Source organism: Pleurodeles waltl, chromosome 4_1, assembly GCF_031143425.1.
Source record: "Pleurodeles waltl isolate 20211129_DDA chromosome 4_1, aPleWal1.hap1.20221129, whole genome shotgun sequence".
Lineage (NCBI taxonomy): Eukaryota > Metazoa > Chordata > Amphibia > Caudata > Salamandridae > Pleurodeles > Pleurodeles waltl.
This window is the reverse complement of record NC_090442.1, coordinates 1,003,816,699-1,003,837,915: the sequence shown is the minus strand read 5'-3', so window position 1 is coordinate 1,003,837,915 and position 21,217 is coordinate 1,003,816,699. Positions and strand designations below refer to the sequence as shown.

At 42.6% G+C, this 21,217-nt stretch overlaps 1 protein-coding gene across 1 annotated transcript in view; it reads left to right on the top strand.

The window, feature by feature from the left end:
• The window catches only part of CDHR3 (cadherin related family member 3), a 288,891-nt gene that overhangs the window by 250,227 nt on the left and 17,447 nt on the right, over nucleotides 1-21,217 (top strand). Inside the window, exons 15-17 of the mRNA XM_069227573.1 lie at nucleotides 14,597-14,772; nucleotides 18,290-18,303; nucleotides 19,521-19,588. Coding sequence (XP_069083674.1) covers nucleotides 14,597-14,772; nucleotides 18,290-18,303; nucleotides 19,521-19,588 — 258 coding nt within the window. The remainder of the gene's footprint in view (nucleotides 1-14,596; nucleotides 14,773-18,289; nucleotides 18,304-19,520; nucleotides 19,589-21,217) is intronic.

Here is a 21,217-nt window from a genome sequence, read left to right as displayed (position 1 = left end):
GTATGGACTGGGTTGGCAAATAAAAAACCAGGATTGGAAAGATTGTGTCCTGCTCATGTCAACTTTGAGCTAAGTGGAAATACTTCCTGGACTTGAGCATAAGCAGGCGCATGTTCTGTAGAGCAGCCAAATCCAGAACCTACTGACCCCATCCGTTGCATGTGGGGTGAACTGTTCCGATGTCCCATATTGTACTGCTTTGATCAAGGCCTGGAGCAGACCACCTGGAGGCAGGCAACAATAGAGAACTTGAAGAGAAGGCAGAATACCACATGCCGCGAACTTTGACAAATTGAAAACACTTCAATGCCAGCAAGTACAGGAACCATAGACGACAACAAAGTGGCAAACACACAAATCAACATTCTTCTGTCATTCTAGTGTGAGCTTCATCACTTCTGGAATGTGTTCTTGGGTACACAACTTTTGTGCTGGGCTTGCATTACAGAAATGGCACAAACCGTTGCAAAATGTTTTTTGGGGGGTTTTCTTTCCAGTTTTTTGCCACAATGCCGGACTGGCTACTGGGTGAGTTGGTGGGCTGGCAGGATGTGGGCCAGTTTCACTGCTGTGGAGGCTGGTTATTTTGTTGGGCACCTTCCGCTGCTTCTAAATAAACAATGCAAAACAAATGGGTTTAAAGTATACTTTAAAACCATTTTTTTCCATTGTTTATTTAGAAATGCGCAGTAGCCAGTTCAGCCCTGCTTTGACGCAAAACCCAATCTACTAACAATAGTAGACATAGGTTTGCACCAAAAGTGAACACCACTTTGAAGCATGTGGTAAAAAGGAGAAATGCCCTTATTTCGCCTAACCTTTCCTACTTTGCCTGTGTGCTGCACTGTACAGCGCACATTCAAAGTAGGTAAAGTTAAAACTTCAAAGGGCTTGCACCCAGCACACAGAAAGGACCCTGACACTAGCCTTTTGTCATCCAGACTCCTTGGAACCTTGACAGGGGAAGGGAAGAACGTTTCAGAATCAGGGGCATGGATAGTATAGGGAATTCCCCCACATCAAATTCTTCAATTCTGGCACCATGTATAAATATTAGACCATCAGAAAACCTCTTCAGTACCCTCCTAGCCCTATGGAAGGCTTCAGAAGGACTGCCTGGCTGCCAGGGAATTGCTGTGCTGCCACCAGAGGACTGACCTCTTGCTTGAAGGGGTGCCTTGCTGCTTGAAGGAGAACTGGACCTTTTTCTTGAACCCAGGATCACCAGAAGTGACTCCAAGGACTAGAACGCTGTCCTCCTGTGTGAGCTACAGGTACATTACAAGCTCCTGGGGCCTCAAAACTTGCATCAGGCCTCTGATGGGGTGTTTCCCAACCCCCAAGTGGTGCCCCCGGGTCCTAGGCCCTTGGTAGTTGTGCTGGTGGTACTTATCCAAAAACCTGGGACTTTGAACATTTTTCACCAAAAACTGCCCTGAGAATCAACAGAAGTCTAGGACCTACATGCCAGCCGATACACCCAAGGTGCATCACCAGTCGATCTGACTTCCTACTAGTTCCTGCTATGTTATTCTCTGCAGAAACAAATCCCTTTCTCTCAGTGACGGTATCCAGCCTCAAGAAGCCCTCTTCTGCTACAGCCTGCAGCTTCGTCCCACTGGAGGTTTTCGACTTCCAAAAAGTTGCCTAACTCTGAAGATAAAAATCTTCACCAGGCTTTACAGCAACTGGCTCCCCATCAGCAACTAACTCGGCCTGGAAATCCCACTTTTCCCATTTTTAGCTTTTTCCCTTCATCGTCAATGGCTTCACCGAGACTATGTCCAGTGGCTCCCCTGACTCCTTCTTGGACACCACATGCTGCCTCTCCCCACTATACTCTACCTTCTCAGGAACTTTTCTTCAGGGTTTTTTGTAAGTCCGAAGGTAAGTCGAGACCGAGACCGATCCACCTTGTGTATCCAACCCACGCCCCCTTGTGGTCAGCCTTAACTTTTGACTTTGATCTAGTCTTTCATGACCGAATACCAGCAGTGTGAGGTTTGATCTTTTAACTCTTGTTATACTGACTGGATTTCATTTATTTTGGTGTCATTTTATTTAGTAACAGTTTCTCTATTTTTCTAAATTGGTTTAAAATTTCCTTTATTACAGTTTGTGTACTGCATACATTATTTAAACAGTGCCTCAAGGTTAAGCCTGACTGGGTTTGTGCCAAGCTACCAGAGGGTGAAGTATAGGTTAATTCAGTGATTGTTGTGCTACACCCTGACAAGGATTGTAGTTTGTGCTTGAGTGGGACTTCCACCCCTTAACCAATAACCCAATTTCTCACATGCATATTTTCTGAAAGTTCCAAATCCATTATGGTGTTAACCTTTTTCCCGTAATGCCTGTCTAGATCATATATAAGGAAGCCTTGATCCTAGCTGGATGAGTTACTGTACAGTTGTTCCATTACGCTTTCATTGTGTTTATTGCCTTGGGTATGCTTCTTTGAACCTGAGTTTTTTTACTCCATTTTTCTACAACTGGACACTTCTTTGGAGTTATTAGTTCAGATAGATTTTATGCTTGACTTTTCTCAGCCCTTGCTTGTCAACTTTGATTCCACCTACTGTCATCAGTCAAGAACTAATAAGATTGCCAAGAAGTGTGTTTTTACTTTGTGGCTTTTTCTCTAGTCTGATACCCTGTAAAGTTAACACCTTTCACATGTGTTCTAAACTTCTTGCCTTTTGTTTTGGAGAATAAGGACACTTAACCCTTTCGCTGCTAGGCCTTTTCCCCCTCCTGTGCAAGGCCTTTTTTGGCTATTTGGGGCAGTTGGCGCTTAGGCCCTCATAACTTTTTGTCCACATAAGCTAGCCAAGCCAAATTTGCGTCCTTTTTTTCCAACATCCTAGGGATTCTAGAGGTACCCAGACTTTGTGGGTTCCCCTGAAGGAGGCCAAGAAATTAGCCAAAATCCAGTGAAAATTTCATTTGTTTAAAAAAAATGGGAAAAAGTGGCTGCAGAAGAAGGCTTGTGTTTTTTTCACTGAAAATGGCATCAACAAAGGGTTTGCGGTGCTAAAATCACCAGCTTCCCAGCTTTCAGGAACAGGCAGACCTGAATCAGAAAACCCAATTTTTCAACACAAATTTTGCATTTTACTGGGACATACCTCATTTTTATGAATTTTTGTGCTTTCAGCCTCCTTCTAGTCAATGACAGAAATGGGCATGAAACCAATGCTGGATCCCAGAAACCTAAACATTTCTGAAAAGTAGACAAAATTCTGAATTCAGCAAGGGGTAATTTGTGAAGATCCTACAAGGGTTTTCTTCAGAAAATAACAACTGAAAAAGAAAAATATTGAAATTGAGGTGAAAAAACAGCAATTATTCTCTACGTTTTACTCTGTAACTTTTTCCTGCAATGTCAGATATTTTAAAGCAATATACTGTTACGTCTGCTGGACTCTTCTGGTTGCGGGGATATATAGGGCTTGTAGGTTCATCAAGAACCCTAGGTACCCAGAGCCAATACATGAGCTGCACCCTGCAGTGCGTTTTCATTCTATACCGGGTATACAGCAATTCATTTGCTGAAATATAAAGAGTGAAAAATAGCTATCAAGAAAACCTTTGTATTTCCAAAATGGGCACAAGGTAAAGTGTTGAGGAGCAGTGGTTATTTGCACATCTCTGAATTCCGGGGTGACCATACTAGCATGCGAATTACAGGGCATTTCTCAAATAGATGTCTTTTTTACACACTATCTTATATTTGGAAGGAAAAAATGTAGAGAAAGACAAGGGGCAATAACACTTGTTTTGCTATTCTATGTTCCCCCAAGTCTCCCGATAAAAATTATACCTCACTTGTGTGGGTAGGCATAGCGCCCGTGACAGGAAATGCCCCAAAACACAACATGGACACGTCACATTTTTTGACCGAAAACAGAGGTGTTTTTTGCAAAGTGCCTACCTGTAGATTTTGGCCTCTAGCTCAGCCGGCACCTAGGGAAACCTACCAAACCTGCACATTTTTTAAAACTAGAAACCTAGGGGAATCGAAGATGGGGAGACTTGTGGGGCTCTGACAAGGTTCTGTTACCCAGAATCCTTTGCAAACCTCAAAATTTGACCCAAAAAAACACTTTTTCCTCTCATTTCGGTGACAGAAAGTTCTGGAATCTGAGAGGAGCCACAAATTTTCTTCCACCCAGTGTTCCCCCAAGTCTCCCGATAAAAATGGTACCTCACTTGTGTGGGTAGGCCTAGCACCCACGAAAGGAAATGGCCTAAAACACAACATGGTCACATCACATTTTTTCACAGAAAACAGGTGTTTTTTGCAAAGTGCCTACCTGTGGATTTTGGCCTCTAGCTCAGCCGGCCCCAGGGGGGCAGAAATGGCCTAAAATAAATTTGCCCCCCCCACCCCTCCGCGGGAGCGACCCTTGCCTACGGGGTCGCTCCCCTTGCGTGACATTAGCGCAAAAAAGAAAAATCCCCGGTGCCTAGTGGTTTCTGCCCCCTTGGGGGCAGATTGACCTCAAATCAGCTGATCTGCCCCAAAGGGGGGCAGAAATGGTCTAAATAGAATTTGCCCCTCAGGGGAGCAACCCTTGCCTAAGGGGTCGCTCCCCATCTCTAAAAAAACAAACAAACAAAAAAAAACACACAAAAAAAAATTGTCCTGGAGCCTAGAGGTTTCTGCCCCCCCTGTCAACTTTGAGCTAAGTGGAAATACTTCCTGGACTTGAGCATAAGCAGGCGCATGTTCTGTAGAGCAGCCAAATCAAGAACCTACTGACCCCATCCGTTGCATGTGGGGTGAACTGTTCTGATGTCCCATATTGTACTGCTTTGATCAAGGCCTGGAGCAGACCACCTGGAGGCAGGCAACAATAGAGAACTTGAAGAGAAGGCAGAATACCACATGCCGCGAACTTTGACAAATTGAAAACACTTCAATGCCAGCAAGTACAGGAACCATAGACGACAACAAAGTGGCAAACACACAAATCAACATTCTTCTGTCATTCTAGTGTGAGCTTCATCACTTCTGGAATGTGTTCTTGGGTACACAACTTTTGTGCTGGGCTTGCATTACAGAAATGGCACAAACCGTTGCAAAATGTTTTTTGGGGGGTTTTCTTTCCAGTTTTTTGCCACAATGCCGGACTGGCTACTGGGTGAGTTGGTGGGCTGGCAGGATGTGGGCCAGTTTCACTGCTGTGGAGGCTGGTTATTTTGTTGGGCACCTTCCGCTGCTTCTAAATAAACAATGCAAAACAAATGGGTTTAAAGTATACTTTAAAACCATTTTTTTCCATTGTTTATTTAGAAATGCGCAGTAGCCAGTTCAGCCCTGCTTTGACGCAAAACCCAATCTACTAACAATAGTAGACATAGGTTTGCACCAAAAGTGAACACCACTTTGAAGCATGTGGTAAAAAGGAGAAATGCCCTTATTTCGCCTAACCTTTCCTACTTTGCCTGTGTGCTGCACTGTACAGCGCACATTCAAAGTAGGTAAAGTTAAAACTTCAAAGGGCTTGCACCCAGCACACAGAAAGGACCCTGACACTAGCCTTTTGTCATCCAGACTCCTTGGAACCTTGACAGGGGAAGGGAAGAACGTTTCAGAATCAGGGGCATGGATAGTATAGGGAATTCCCCCACATCAAATTCTTCAATTCTGGCACCATGTATAAATATTAGACCATCAGAAAACCTCTTCAGTACCCTCCTAGCCCTATGGAAGGCTTCAGAAGGACTGCCTGGCTGCCAGGGAATTGCTGTGCTGCCACCAGAGGACTGACCTCTTGCTTGAAGGGGTGCCTTGCTGCTTGAAGGAGAACTGGACCTTTTTCTTGAACCCAGGATCACCAGAAGTGACTCCAAGGACTAGAACGCTGTCCTCCTGTGTGAGCTACAGGTACATTACAAGCTCCTGGGGCCTCAAAACTTGCATCAGGCCTCTGATGGGGTGTTTCCCAACCCCCAAGTGGTGCCCCCGGGTCCTAGGCCCTTGGTAGTTGTGCTGGTGGTACTTATCCAAAAACCTGGGACTTTGAACATTTTTCACCAAAAACTGCCCTGAGAATCAACAGAAGTCTAGGACCTACATGCCAGCCGATACACCCAAGGTGCATCACCAGTCGATCTGACTTCCTACTAGTTCCTGCTATGTTATTCTCTGCAGAAACAAATCCCTTCCTCTCAGTGACGGTATCCAGCCTCAAGAAGCCCTCTTCTGCTACAGCCTGCAGCTTCGTCCCGCTGGAGGTTTTCGACTTCCAAAAAGTTGCCTAACTCTGAAGATAAAAATCTTCACCAGGCTTTACAGCAACTGGCTCCCCATCAGCAACTTCCTCGGCCTGGAAATCCCACTTTTCCCATTTTTAGCTTTTTCCCTTCATCGTCACTGGCTTCACCGAGACTACGTCCAGTGGCTCCCCTGACTCCTTCTTGGACACCACATGCTGCCTCTCCCCACTATACTCTACCTTCTCAGGAACTTTTCTTCAGGGTTTTTTGTAAGTCCGAAGGTAAGTCGAGACCGAGACCGATCCACCTTGTGTATCCAACCCACGCCCCCTTGTGGTCAGCCTTAACTTTTGACTTTGATCTAGTCTTTCATGACCGAATACCAGCAGTGTGAGGTTTGATCTTTTAACTCTTGTTATACTGACTGGATTTCATTTATTTTGGTGTCATTTTATTTAGTAACAGTTTCTCTATTTTTCTAAATTGGTTTAAAATTTCCTTTATTACAGTTTGTGTACTGCATACATTATTTAAACAGTGCCTCAAGGTTAAGCCTGACTGGGTTTGTGCCAAGCTACCAGAGGGTGAAGTATAGGTTAATTCAGTGATTGTTGTGCTACACCCTGACAAGGATTGTAGTTTGTGCTTGAGTGGGACTTCCACCCCTTAACCAATAACCCAATTTCTCACATGCATATTTTCTGAAAGTTCCAAATCCATTATGGTGTTAACCTTTTTCCCGTAATGCCTGTCTAGATCATATATAAGGAAGCCTTGATCCTAGCTGGATGAGTTACTGTACAGTTGTTCCATTACGCTTTCATTGTGTTTATTGCCTTGGGTATGCTTCTTTGACCCTGAGTTTTTTTACTCCATTTTTCTACAACTGGACACTTCTTTGGAGTTATTAGTTCAGATAGATTTTATGCTTGACTTTTCTCAGCCCTTGCTTGTCAACTTTGATTCCACCTACTGTCATCAGTCAAGAACTAATAAGATTGCCAAGAAGTGTGTTTTTACTTTGTGGCTTTTTCTCTAGTCTGATACCCTGTAAAGTTAACACCTTTCACATGTGTTCTAAACTTCTTGCCTTTTGTTTTGGAGAATAAGGACACTTAACCCTTTCGCTGCTAGGCCTTTTCCCCCTCCTGTGCAAGGCCTTTTTTGGCTATTTGGGGCAGTTGGCGCTTAGGCCCTCATAACTTTTTGTCCACATAAGCTAGCCAAGCCAAATTTGCGTCCTTTTTTTCCAACATCCTAGGGATTCTAGAGGTACCCAGACTTTGTGGGTTCCCCTGAAGGAGGCCAAGAAATTAGCCAAAATCCAGTGAAAATTTCATTTGTTTAAAAAAAATGGGAAAAAGTGGCTGCAGAAGAAGGCTTGTGTTTTTTTCACTGAAAATGGCATCAACAAAGGGTTTGCGGTGCTAAAATCACCAGCTTCCCAGCTTTCAGGAACAGGCAGACCTGAATCAGAAAACCCAATTTTTCAACACAAATTTTGCATTTTACTGGGACATACCTCATTTTTATGAATTTTTGTGCTTTCAGCCTCCTTCTAGTCAATGACAGAAATGGGCATGAAACCAATGCTGGATCCCAGAAACCTAAACATTTCTGAAAAGTAGACAAAATTCTGAATTCAGCAAGGGGTAATTTGTGAAGATCCTACAAGGGTTTTCTTCAGAAAATAACAACTGAAAAAGAAAAATATTGAAATTGAGGTGAAAAAACAGCAATTATTCTCTACGTTTTACTCTGTAACTTTTTCCTGCAATGTCAGATATTTTAAAGCAATATACTGTTACGTCTGCTGGACTCTTCTGGTTGCGGGGATATATAGGGCTTGTAGGTTCATCAAGAACCCTAGGTACCCAGAGCCAATACATGAGCTGCACCCTGCAGTGCGTTTTCATTCTATACCGGGTATACAGCAATTCATTTGCTGAAATATAAAGAGTGAAAAATAGCTATCAAGAAAACCTTTGTATTTCCAAAATGGGCACAAGGTAAAGTGTTGAGGAGCAGTGGTTATTTGCACATCTCTGAATTCCGGGGTGACCATACTAGCATGCGAATTACAGGGCATTTCTCAAATAGATGTATTTTTTACACACTATCTTATATTTGGAAGGAAAAAATGTAGAGAAAGACAAGGGGCAATAACACTTGTTTTGCTATTCTATGTTCCCCCAAGTCTCCCGATAAAAATTATACCTCACTTGTGTGGGTAGGCATAGCGCCCGTGACAGGAAATGCCCCAAAACACAACATGGACACGTCACATTTTTTGACCGAAAACAGAGGTGTTTTTTGCAAAGTGCCTACCTGTAGATTTTGGCCTCTAGCTCAGCCGGCACCTAGGGAAACCTACCAAACCTGTGAATTTTTTAAAACTGGAGACCTAGGGGAATCCAAGATGGGGTGACTTGTGGGGCTCTGACCAGGTTCTGTTACCCAGAATCCTTTGCAAACCTCAACATTTGGCTAAAAAAACAAGTTTTCCTCACATTTCGGTAACAGGAAGTTCTGGAATCTGAGAGGAGCCACAAATTTCCTTCTACCCAGCGTTCCCCCAAGTCTCCCGATAAAAATGATACCTCACTTGTGTGGGTAGGCCTAGCGCCTGTGAAAGGAAATGCCCCAAAACACAACGTGGACACATCACATTTTTTTTAAAGAAAACAGAGGTGTTTTTTGCAAAGTGCCTACCTGTAGATTTTGGCCTCTAGTTCAGCCGGCACCTAGGGAAACCTACCAAGCCTGTGCATTTTTGAAAACTAGAGACCTAGGGGAATCCAAGATGGGGTGACTTGTGGGGGCTCTGACCAGGTTCTGTTACCCAGAATCCTTTGCAAACCTCAACATTTGGCTAAAAAAACAAGTTTTCCTCACATTTCGGTAACAGAAAGTTCTGGAATCTGAGAGGAGCCACAAATTTCCTTCTACCCAGCGTTCCCCCAAGTCTCCCGATAAAAATGATACCTCACTTGTGTGGGTAGGCCTAGCGCCTGTGAAAGGAAATGCCCCAAAACACAACGTGGACACATCACATTTTTTTAAAGAAAACAGAGGTGTTTTTTGCAAAGTGCCTACCTGTAGATTTTGGCCTCTAGCTCAGCCGGCACCTAGGGAAACCTACCAAACCTGCACATTTTTGAAAACTAGAAACCTAGGGGAATCGAAGATGGGGAGACTTGTGGGGCTCTGACAAGGTTCTGTTACCCAGAATCCTTTGCAAACCTCAAAATTTGACCCAAAAAACACTTTTTCCTCTCATTTCGGTGACAGAAAGTTCTGGAATCTGAGAGGAGCCACAAATTTTCTTCCACCCAGTGTTCCCCCAAGTCTCCCGATAAAAATGGTACCTCACTTGTGTGGGTAGGCCTAGCACCCACAAAAGGAAATGGCCTAAAACACAACATGGTCACATCACATTTTTTCACAGAAAACAGGTGTTTTTTGCAAAGTGCCTACCTGTGGATTTTGGCCTCTAGCTCAGCCGGCCCCAGGGGGGCAGAAATGGCCTAAAATAAATTTGCCCCCCCCACCCCTCCGCGGGAGCGACCCTTGCCTACGGGGTCGCTCCCCTTGCGTGACATTAGCGCAAAAAAGAAAAATCCCCGGTGCCTAGTGGTTTCTGCCCCCTTGGGGGCAGATTGACCTCAAATCAGCTGATCTGCCCCAAAGGGGGGCAGAAATGGTCTAAATAGAATTTGCCCCTCAGGGGAGCAACCCTTGCCTAAGGGGTCGCTCCCCATCTCTAAAAAAACAAACAAACAAAAAAAAACACACAAAAAAAAATTGTCCTGGAGCCTACAGGTTTCTGCCCCCCCTGGGGGCAGATCGGCCTAATAACAATAGGCCGATTAATGTGCCCCCCCACACCCCCAACCCTCCCCCGGGAGCGACCATTGCCTACGGGGTCGCTCCCCCTGCGTGACATTGGCGCCAAAAAAAAAATCCCTGGTGCCTAGTGGTTTCTGCCCCCTTGGGGGCAGATTGACCTAAATTCGGCCGATCTGCCCCCAAGGGGGGCAGAAATGGTCTAAATACAATTTGCCTCTCAGGGGAGCGACCCTTGCCTAAGGTGTTGCTCCCCTTGCGTGAAATTCACGCAAAAAAAAAAAAATCCCTGGTGTCTAGTGGTTTCTGTCCCCCTTGGGGGCAGATTGGCCTCATAAAAATAGGCCAATCTATATCTAATAGGCCTAATAATAGGCCGATCTGCCCCCAGGGGGGGCAGAAAAGGCCTTCCAAAAAAATGTCCCACCTGGGAGCGACCCTTGCCCAAGAGGTCGCTCCCTTATGCCACTTTCACAAATAAAAAATAAATCCCTGGTTTCTAGTGGGCGTTTCAAAAGCCGGATTGCTTTGCAATCCGGCTTTTGAAATGCAGAGAGAGACTTCAAATGGAAGGAAATAACTTTCCTTCCCTTTGAAGCCTCTCTCGGCCTCCCCCACGTGATCGGAAGAGAAATGCAAAGCATTTCTCTTCCGATCGCGATGGAAGGGAGGAGGCCCTGTGACAAATCAGCGCGTGATCGTGCGCTGACGTCACAGGGGGGTGGGGGTGGTCGTGGTGGAAGGGGAAGGGCTTCCCCTTCCATCCCTGCCTTGGGGGGCGTGGGTGGGGTGCACATGGGGGGGGCGCTAGCGCTCCCCCCAGTTCCCGGGTGTAGGACGAGGTCACCTCATCCAAGGCACCCTGGAACCGGTGCCTTGGACGAGGTGACCTCGTCCAAGGCACCCTAGGGGTTAAAGAACTTCGAGTTTCCCAGTTCTTGTCACAAACCCACCTTTGGCCTTAGTGAGCCCTGCAACAGTCCCAGAGTGGTCTCTTGCTTCCTGGACTGAATATAATTGTTGTACTGTTTAGTAATTTGCAGGTCTTCTCCCAACAGGGAGTCCACGAACCTGAGTCATCTTATAGCGGATCCCAAGAACAACTATTCAAATTGGTAATAAAATGGATGTCCATGACTAATAGCCACCAAGCTTACCTTTGTTTTACAAAATAATTATTGGCGTAGGCCCAATCAGGAAGGTTCAATGCTAAGAGTGCAGAGTAACCACATAGAAGCTGATTTATATTGGAGGCCACACCATAGCAATGAAGGGGGAGCCAGGTTCATCATGAAGATATAAGGATACAGCAACAGTAATGCACATGTTGGTTTGTTTCCCTTGTGTGACATTTAGTGACATCCAGGGGTGTGAAATTTAATAAATTATGTACTTGTCCATGGGACAGGTTGCATCATAAATCTACTTGTCCTGTAAAATAATCCACTTGTCCCTTTGGTGCCACGTAGTGCGGTGAAAAAATAATGACAGCAATCTTATTATATAAGAGCTTTTATAATAGCCTCTCTGATTATGCCAGAGTTTATACACTACAGTAGTGTTTGAATTCTAGAAATTCCCTTATTTTACCACCCTTCCATCGTCCTACATACTGGGCCTGGAGAATTATTAAGATCCAGGGCTGGAATGTGATTTTGAGTCTGTGCAAACCTACTAACTTGCATGTTTTAGAGGTTTTCACCAGCTTTTCCCTAATCGCTTCCCATACTGAGAAAGGTTTGAAATTTACTCTTGACAAGGAGGAAGTAAAACCTCTTCCAGGGTTGTGAAAAAAGTGGTTGGAGGGAAAGTGAACTTGTAAATGCTAAACAGATTTTTACACAAGCAAATCCACACATGCATATTTGCTCATGCTAAAATGCTGTTTAAAAATATTTTCTAGTAGTACAATTTTCTGACGTACTTCTGTAAATTATTATGAATTAATGGAAGCAGTAAATCTGCACTAATGCAAAGACATATACTATGGTTGCACTTTTGTGACTTTATTTAAGAATTGGGGCCCTAATTAGGTCTTGAGCTAGCCAAGATCTTTTTGTTTTTATTGAAATTCTGTCTATATCTATCAATAGGCTGGCTTCAATGTGAGTAAATGCATTCTGCTGTTTCACAAGGAGCATGTCAGCGCACAAAGTAGCTTTGTTCTGTGCCAGGGACTACTTGTGGCAATGTGTGCTTTTTGAGACGAAAAAATATTATTGCTTTTTGCCAATGCTTGTTATAATGGTGAGGACCTGGCAGCTGCCACAGCAATAACGTTCTACAAAAACCATGTCAAAACAAGACACGCTGTGACAAAACCAAAGGGCTTGCTACCAATGGTAGATCTATTGGCTTTGCAATGATTGTTTATTTTCATTTTCCCATAATCTTGTTGAAACTGATTGCACTGATGTCCATAATGAATATCTTTTGGGAATGCTAGCATTCATCAACACATTTTACTAGATGATGCTTCAAAAATGGTATCTAAAATGTCACAGTAGTTTAGAAAAAATTTAATTTTTCCAAGTTGCATTATTTTCAACATTTTATTTTGAAAGCAAAGACTCATCAATCTGTTTTCAAGCATCTACAAATATTTGCATATAATCAGAGAGCATTTTGGGAGAATTATACAGCACCTCATATTGTTAAACTTTGCAAAAGTTTGTACTCATTTTTATACTAGAAACACTGCCAGCACTGTAGTCCGAGCTTATATTTCCTTAGTGTGCTCACCCAGTGGCATAACAAAGGCCCCCGCAACCTCCTCAGTGCGGGGGGGCCCTGAGCTCCAGGCCCCCCCCCCTCAGCAAAGTACACTGTTTACAGGTGGTAGGCCCCTGACTGGGACCAGGGGAAGGGGTCACCCCTTCAGGTACTTTGCAGGGGGGGACCCTCAAGTTTTGTTACGCCACTGCACTCACCATAATAATAAAGGCTTTGTATTATTGAACCATAAATACAAGTTCACAGCATTTACAAATGGGCACAAGTATTACCTTAACTGCAGACAATGTCCTTTGTTGATTCTTAGCATGCTACTGTACACTAGCAGCCAAAGGAGTTGTGTTGCAGTCAGTTGGGCCTACTTGTCCAAAGGACAAAATGAACATAAAACCAGTGGTATAACAAAGGCCCCACAGCTCTGCAGTGCAGTATAGCCCTAAGCTGAAGGGGCCCGCAGCACAACATCATGGCCTTGAGAGCTCCTGAGAGAGTCTGGGGGGGCTCCATATATTTTGCAGTCCCTCCCTCAGGTTTCAGTACACCAGTGATGAAAACATGTGGACCCCCAAACAATGTGCCCTGGGAATGGGCTTTCAGAATTCCACACCCCTGGACATCATACTGAAAGCCTGTGCTTGCAAGGAGCTGGCTAGACAGTTGGCCATGAAGCCAGCAGTCAAAAAGGGAGGAATGCTTTGTATCCCCTACAAGATTTTGCATTGCAACAATGAGCCTCAAAATAGCTTACACTAAGACAACTGCACCAACATTTATTTGTGAAGTAATTTCACCAATTTACTAATGAGACAAGAAATGAAAAACATTAGCTTTTCTCAACACAACCTTATTTACTCATGCAACTGTATTAAATGTTGGCAGGGGCTTTCGGGGATGTTTGGGGTGTGACACCCCAAAAATAAGTGCATTCTTGACTTGGTATTTGGGTTTGCAGGCCCGGAGTCAGGTCTACTATTTTGTGTTGATTTTCTTTACCATCCTTATTTCACTAAGAGGTTTTACCATGTTCATATTTTGGACTGGGAATGTTTATAGTGACTGGTTTACCACAAAAGTATTACATCTGCACCCATAGGAATACTCCTTGAATGGGTACATATTTACTCCTTGCTGGATTTCACAAACATTCACAAACAAAAACATAGGCTTGGAAAGCTGCACTAGTCCCTGGTTACCAGGCACACTACTGGAAATCAAACACCCAAAAGGTGATGGGACGAATGCATGCAAACAATCTAACCACCGGTGATCACTTGGGTTAGCATTCCAACCCATTGTTTTTCACCCACTTTGCCCCTATAGGGAGGTCCCGTTTAATGCAAATCACTACTGACCCTGCTCCTCATGGGAACAGTCCATCCCAAACATTGGTTGTCTCACCCTTTCACCCTGAGGCCCACTGCTTTTTTGGTTGGAAAATTTGATTTCCCCTTGATTCTCCCTGAAAAAGCTACAATCCTGAATGCTGGAAAGTAAGCAACTTCTCCATTATATGCACATTATTTTTTAAGTTACATTAATAGGTAACCAATTGATTTTTGTGCTTTCCTTTTGCTACACATTTTAAAAACCTAGCACATATTTCAGTTTCTGTTTTTTGTGTTTTACATGTTGTTGGTCTCTATGCAATGCTTAATTTGAACCAGTGGAGGTTGAATTACCAAATTTGGCAATGTACTAATGCATACCTGTGTTTTAACAATATTAAAGTCATTGAAGAACATCTTTACATGTAGTTATACCTTTTAACATAGAGTTGTTTTTCCCCACACAGACTGCCGTGACTTACGTGACAAGGCGAGAAAATGCATATTCCTCATCAGCTTGGTATGTGCCGTTCATCATTGCCCTGGGCTGCTGCCTTCTGCTTGGACTTCTGGCGTATCTCACGTACCTGATGGCACGATGTATCCGCTGTCCACCGAAGCCCAAGGCAGACAAAGAGCCGTTGTAAGTATTTACGTTATCTATATTCCCCAGATCGTGGGCATACTCTCCTCAGTAGCGACACTGCCTAAAAAAATGTGTTAGGGCCCTCGCCTGGGGGTCATTTCAGCTTGCACTACACATTGTCCCGTAAGTGTTACCAATGGCACTACCAACACAACTACTAACCATCACACTCCTAACAGGGTGTGACAATTCAAGAAAATTCCAGGCCCCCACATTTATAAGAAAGGCATGAGCGGCAGGTATTAGTCATTTTTACTGTACATTTATTAACAAACAGCTGTTGTGCTCATCCTTAAAAAGCTAAACAGCGCCACCATGTGGCAGACTGTATAAAGCGCTAGTGTTGACAAATAAGTGCCGGTGCCGTGCACTGGAAACCACAGACTCAAATTAAACACCGAGTTGCGATATACGCAGCTTTCTGCTTTTGGGTTCTTGGGCAGATGGAAAAGAAGCAAGCACTTAAAATGGCTGACATGTGTCTGCTGCCACAAACATCGTAAGAGCGGTCCACTGATGAAGCTTACTGTTTCAGCCTGGCACTTATTGAAAACCTAAGAGGTTTGAACAGGGTCATTGGAAATATGCATCAGGTGGGGAACAAATTATGTGGCAGGATGTAATAAATGATGCGGCAAGAAAAGGCAAATTTAGCAGCAAGATTTGTCACATTTTGTGATAGTAAAACCTCGTTGTGTTGTCATTTACCCCCTGTTAACACTATCTGGACAATGGTTTTACCTTATTAATGTCGCGTGACACCCAAATACAGCAAAAATCATCAGAAAGATGATTAGTTAGCCTTTGTGAAGTGCCTTCCACTGCTCACCAACAGGTGCTGCAGTATTTTCAGTAACTTTTGATACCTTACTTTTCTGTTAAAATCTGCAGATTATTCAGCAGGTGATGGATTATGTGGCAATTGCGACAAATCCACAATTATGTGACAAACGATAGAAAGTCAAAATTGCATAATTCCAGTTGCCCTGGCTCTGACCTTGGAATGAGGCAATACACTCAATCCTGGGTTAGGTTAAAATTCAAAAACCGGAAGGATGTTGACTGTCAGGATTTCAAGTCTATTAAATGTTGAAAATATTTATTATTTGTTGATTTTTCGAAGCGCTCTGATATCAAAAAGGTTTCCTGGCTTTAGAAATCAGCTAGATTTTAAGCTTCTTAACCTATAGAAACTGCTGGGGGGTTTAATATTTATTTTATGACTGTTGATGTTCTTCAATACACTGCTGACTAAGGGCCATGGACAAATTTACAACCATCCGCGTCATAAAACCAGGATAATCGTATATCGTTATGCACAATACTATTTGTCAAAAGTGTGTAATTTTAAAAGACAGCAGCAAAATAATGTAAGGTGCAGGTGGTTAGTTCACGCATTGATTATTTATTTTTGAGGGGTGCTAGAGACAAACACAAGATACTCATTGTGTGCAGTATCACTGTGCACAACTTCACAAAATATAAATAGCATTAGCATTGTTTACTGTGGTCACAGCATTTACTGCCCACACATGATGAGTCTCTAATTCCACCAAGGAATCCATTGAGACACAAGCAGGCACTGATGCCATTTCCAGACAAACAGCTGGTTTCTTCTGTTATACTTTCTCAAGACTATTGCTGCTCTGTGTCAAAGACCTTTAGCCCCTCCCACCACTCTGCTTTAGGGGTTGGTCCGCCTAACCTTCTTCGAGATGGCATGTCAAAAGAAGGTAATTCGTCATTAAAAGAGTCGTAATTGTGCTTGATTTTTAAGGGAAGTTTGCACCATTTTTGAAGGTCGCAGAGTTAGAAGTTGAAAAGATGCACTTAGCTCTCATTTTTCATGAGAACTTGCAGAAAAACTAGACTGCAAACATAGATTTAATGAAAAAATTATGTTTTATTACCCAAACTGATGACGATTGTGACCAGATATGGGTCCTGTGCACACTGTGTCACTGGAATCAAGTTATACCTGGCAGATGAGCCCTAACTAGGGCGAAACTGGTTCTAGGTTGCTTGTATTCTAGTTCAGGGAGGACTTAGACTGGCAGTTCGGACGGGGCTGTTCCCTTTGGAGCAAGGTAAAGAATTATCTGTATATGGCTGGGTCCCAACTGAGGTGGCATGGTGTGCAAAAAAATGGACTAGAATGCAGCCCGAGCAATTACTAGTAACTGAGCTGAATTCAAGCATTCCGCCCATCACTTTTTGTATAAATTAAAGTAAACAGCAAGAAAAGACCATATGACAGAGCCTCAGTTATTGCAATAAAATTGCTAGCAAAAACAACCAGTAAGAAGTGGAAATGCTGCTCAAGTAGGTGTTCAGTGGTACATAAAAGTTTACTTCCATAATGTCCATTTTGATTAAGATAATTGTAAAACGCTTGCACAACTCACTAACCCAAATATTGTTTGCATCTGGGAGTTTTAGAAGTAAATGCCTGATATTTTCAGGTCTGAATGACCCCAGGCAGAGGGTCCTGTTTACTGTTCGAAGTAGATAAAGAGGGAGATACCTGCAGGGGGCAATGCTTCTACCCATGGCCTTATCATTTACAAACAAAACAATTGAGTATTTGTGCTTTTAAAAATCATATAACAGCGAGGGCTGCTAAATCTTTGGACGATTGGAGAAAACATATGATAAAAATGAAGATATTTGAGCTATAAAGAGAAGGGCATATGCTGCAGACAGAAAGCGCTAATAATATGTCATATCCCACAGTATTTAACTGATGTCAGAAATACATGGTGCTGCTCTACGGAAAATGCTGTACTTTGGCAATCTTAATTAGCTGTGCCCAGCGGCATCATGGGAAGGGAATATTTAGTGTTTCAGCAGTGTCAGTGCAAGCTCCTTTCGTGATGGGTGTCCCCTCATTTGCATGCAGCCATTCACTGCCCTTAGAAAGTGAAGGAATCGCCATTGCCTCGACCCATGTCCTTGCTTGGGAGCCAAGAAACTTCCAAAGGGAGGCAGAGAATATATGCCACCGATGATATGGGAAATAATGTGTGAGCATGGTGGACGTAGAGGATCCCAACTCAAGGACAGCAGATCTGCTGGTCCTGACTTTCTAATTATGACATATATCCCTTACTCTCCCCTCCCACCAGAGGCTGAAATCAAAAACTGCGATCCGCTACATAAGGAGAACCCCCAGACTCCTCCTATAAACACCCCAAAGGCCAGGGTGCAAACCCTCATTTGGAAAGAGTTTTTCAGCACTGACTAGAGACGTGCATCTTCTATAAGAGGTAGGTTATTTACAAGCTCTTGGCCCTTACAAACCCAAAGTCACTTCAAAATACAAGAAAAGAATTAACAGGTGGAATATCAATGGGACATCTGTGTGACCTAATCACAGTCTTTTGATAAACAGCATGGCTGCTTTATATCCGTGAAAATGTATAAAACATTGAATATATTGAGAGAATTTACTATAGGATTTTGTCAGCTATGAGAGTCTTAAGCATTAAACACAATTTCCCTTTTGTTGTTACAGGATTGAAAATATAGGTAAGTATATATGATTTTACATCCTTATCTTTCAATACGTTATCTACACATAGGGCTCTTAGGACTGTTATTTAGAGAACAGAAGGTCAGTTAGACCTCAAATTTGCTATGCAATTGTGTTACAGAAAGTTGTTGGATTGGTATCTTTCAAGAAGAGGGAACCAGTTGACTTTGCCTTCAGATCTTGCCCTGGCGGTGACCGGTGGGCAGTGCAAACTAGTCAAGTTTTCAGGATAAGCAGTAATACATTGAATTTCCTATTTAGAGTCCATGTGAATGTACATATCCTGGAAACCTCACATAATTATTGAAATGTGGGCATTGATGAAGAGTCGGATGGAGCGCAAATTGGGTCCTTAACCTCTGAATTGTGTAACTATTGCTTGTGCAACATTTCCATCTACTGAATCTGTCCCATCCTGTTTGTTTCAGTAGACCTACCACTGCATCAGTCTGCAAAGTTTGTGCCTAAGACATTTGCTCCAAGATTCGAATTATTCCCCCGTGTCACGTGCTAGCTTAAATCTGCAGCTATTTAGCATCAGATTACATAGTGGAAGGGTGTGCTATGTTGCTCCATTCATTTTTGCTCTGGTTCTTTTGGTTTAATGGCCACAAAAAATCAACATCCATATTTATTCTACGTAGAAAAAAATGTAAGGTTATGCACAACTGCCTACATAAAATGTGAGCATTAGTGTCTAATGCCAAAAAAAGTACTCATGTTTCCAAGTAGAACAGAATCACACACAGCTTGCACTATTCTATATGGTGCCAAATATCACACCAGTGCACATTTACACCCCCCTTCCCCTGGGCAGTGAATGCAATTTGAGCCTAAGGCTGATTTAAAAAAATGTAATGGTCTTGCTGTATTACAGTAGCTGGTATAAAGACATTGGAGGTGACATTTCCCAAACATTTACCAGCTGTGATCCTTTATGGGAGTAATTTGGCCGTTGAGTGCAGGTGACACCTTTGGCACTAGACTTGTACTGCTTTCTGCAGAGAAGCCTTAGGTGGACCGTTTTGTATCTCTAGTAGAAGAATTGTATACAAAGTTCCCTAGAAAGTTGAATGTAGCCACTATATAGACAACCTCACTCACTCACTCAGTGGCCATTCACATATTCACATATGGTCTTGTTCAATACACACGTCACTACCACTAAATTAGCATTTGTGAAAAACCCAAGCTTGTTGAATCACATATGTTGTAACTGCGTTTCTTCTTACCTTTTATTTTAAAGAAAAAAAGAAGAATTTGAAGCATGACATTGTGTGGGTAAGTGCAGACTTCTTTTTAGTTTAGTGACAAAGCTATGTTCAACTATTTTCCTTATGTTTAGATTCTGCTTCAGTTGAATCGAACATTTTGCAGAGGCATAGTCTTAGCATATTTTAATATACACATAGATACCCCAATATACCTTGATATACAAACTACAATATAAATACTGCCATGCAAACGCCATTCTGATCTCAAGTCACGACTTTGATGGGTTGAATTAGAATGTACTGTCATAGGTGCGTCTTTTGACCAGCTCTCTCTCTCTCTCACACACACACACCTCCCTATCCCCCAAGTATGGCATATCAAAGATATTGCAGACAAACTGATATGGTGTGACCTATTATAATTATGTGAGGGGGGTATAGAGTAGCCCTCCCCATCTCTCAACTCTATAATAGATTAACCAACATTATCACGGTTATCAGTCAAACTTTTTCGACTTGAGAAGCAATCAAATTTTCATTCCCCTTTTTTGGGAATAGTAAAACATTGTAACATATATTTTATGGCTTCTGCTGTTTCTGTAGGCTTCGTTTTGTTCTCACCAACTTCTGTTCCCAACAACTTTCACAGACGATTGTAACACTTCTTCTTTCTGTTTTGTGTCATTGTATTCTTCCTCAACATATTCCTTGTGCTAACTTATACCCTTTTTATCCTTATTATAAACTTGCTATGGGTCTTCATTTTTTCCTAGATTTAACTGTATTGATTTTTCAATTGTTGTCCATGTGACTCAGGGGTAAGTCTCGAGTTTGGCTGATTGTTCAATGGTGTGAGCGAAGGATACTTCAAGTAAACCTTTGATTTGCCACTTTAGAATTTTCGTTGCAAAGATGTTTTGCAAGATTAGTTTAAGCAATTACAAAACGTCCTAGCTCTCCTACCATTGTGAATTTAAGCCTGCATCCTGTCAATCAAAGCAATGCTTGTATGTTGTCATTTTTCTGTCTTGTGCATACTCTTTAAACTATTTGGTTTTCCAAGTTCTAATCAATGGTGTCTATTTTGAACTTTCTATTTTTAATATTCTAAATCTCCTTTATGTAGTTCTGTTACATTGTTAAACTCTTCTAATACAGTTGATACATTTTCTCTGGTGGTGGTGTTCTTTATCTGAGGCCTGGCCTTTGCAATTTCTATGTACAAGGTAACTAAGGCCCTTTGTATCAATTCATTTTCTAAAGATATAGAATGGGTAAAATCTTTAGATATATCAGGCCCTAAGTCTTACTATGACTCTTGAGTTGTCACAATATCTAGATCATCTTACGTCAGTCATTTGGACTTGTCCAGAGCTCGTGTCCTTAGCCGTTGGCTGTCATTGACTTTGGCTATTTCCTACTCCGAATGCACCCTCTTTCGTCCTATCCCCCATTGCTATGTGACCCATCTCAAGGCGGTGTGGGCACACATAAAAATGAAGTAAAAAATATAATGTAATAATATAAACATAAAAGCAAAGTACATTAACATACAGGACACATCAATGTAATTTACCCAGGTCATTAGAAAGGAAAATGGAAAGGTAAGATGAGGTGTAATGGAAAAGTAAAAGGCTATCAGAATTATTTGAAGGTTGATGGTAATGAAGCATCTGCCAAAAATTGACAGAAGAGC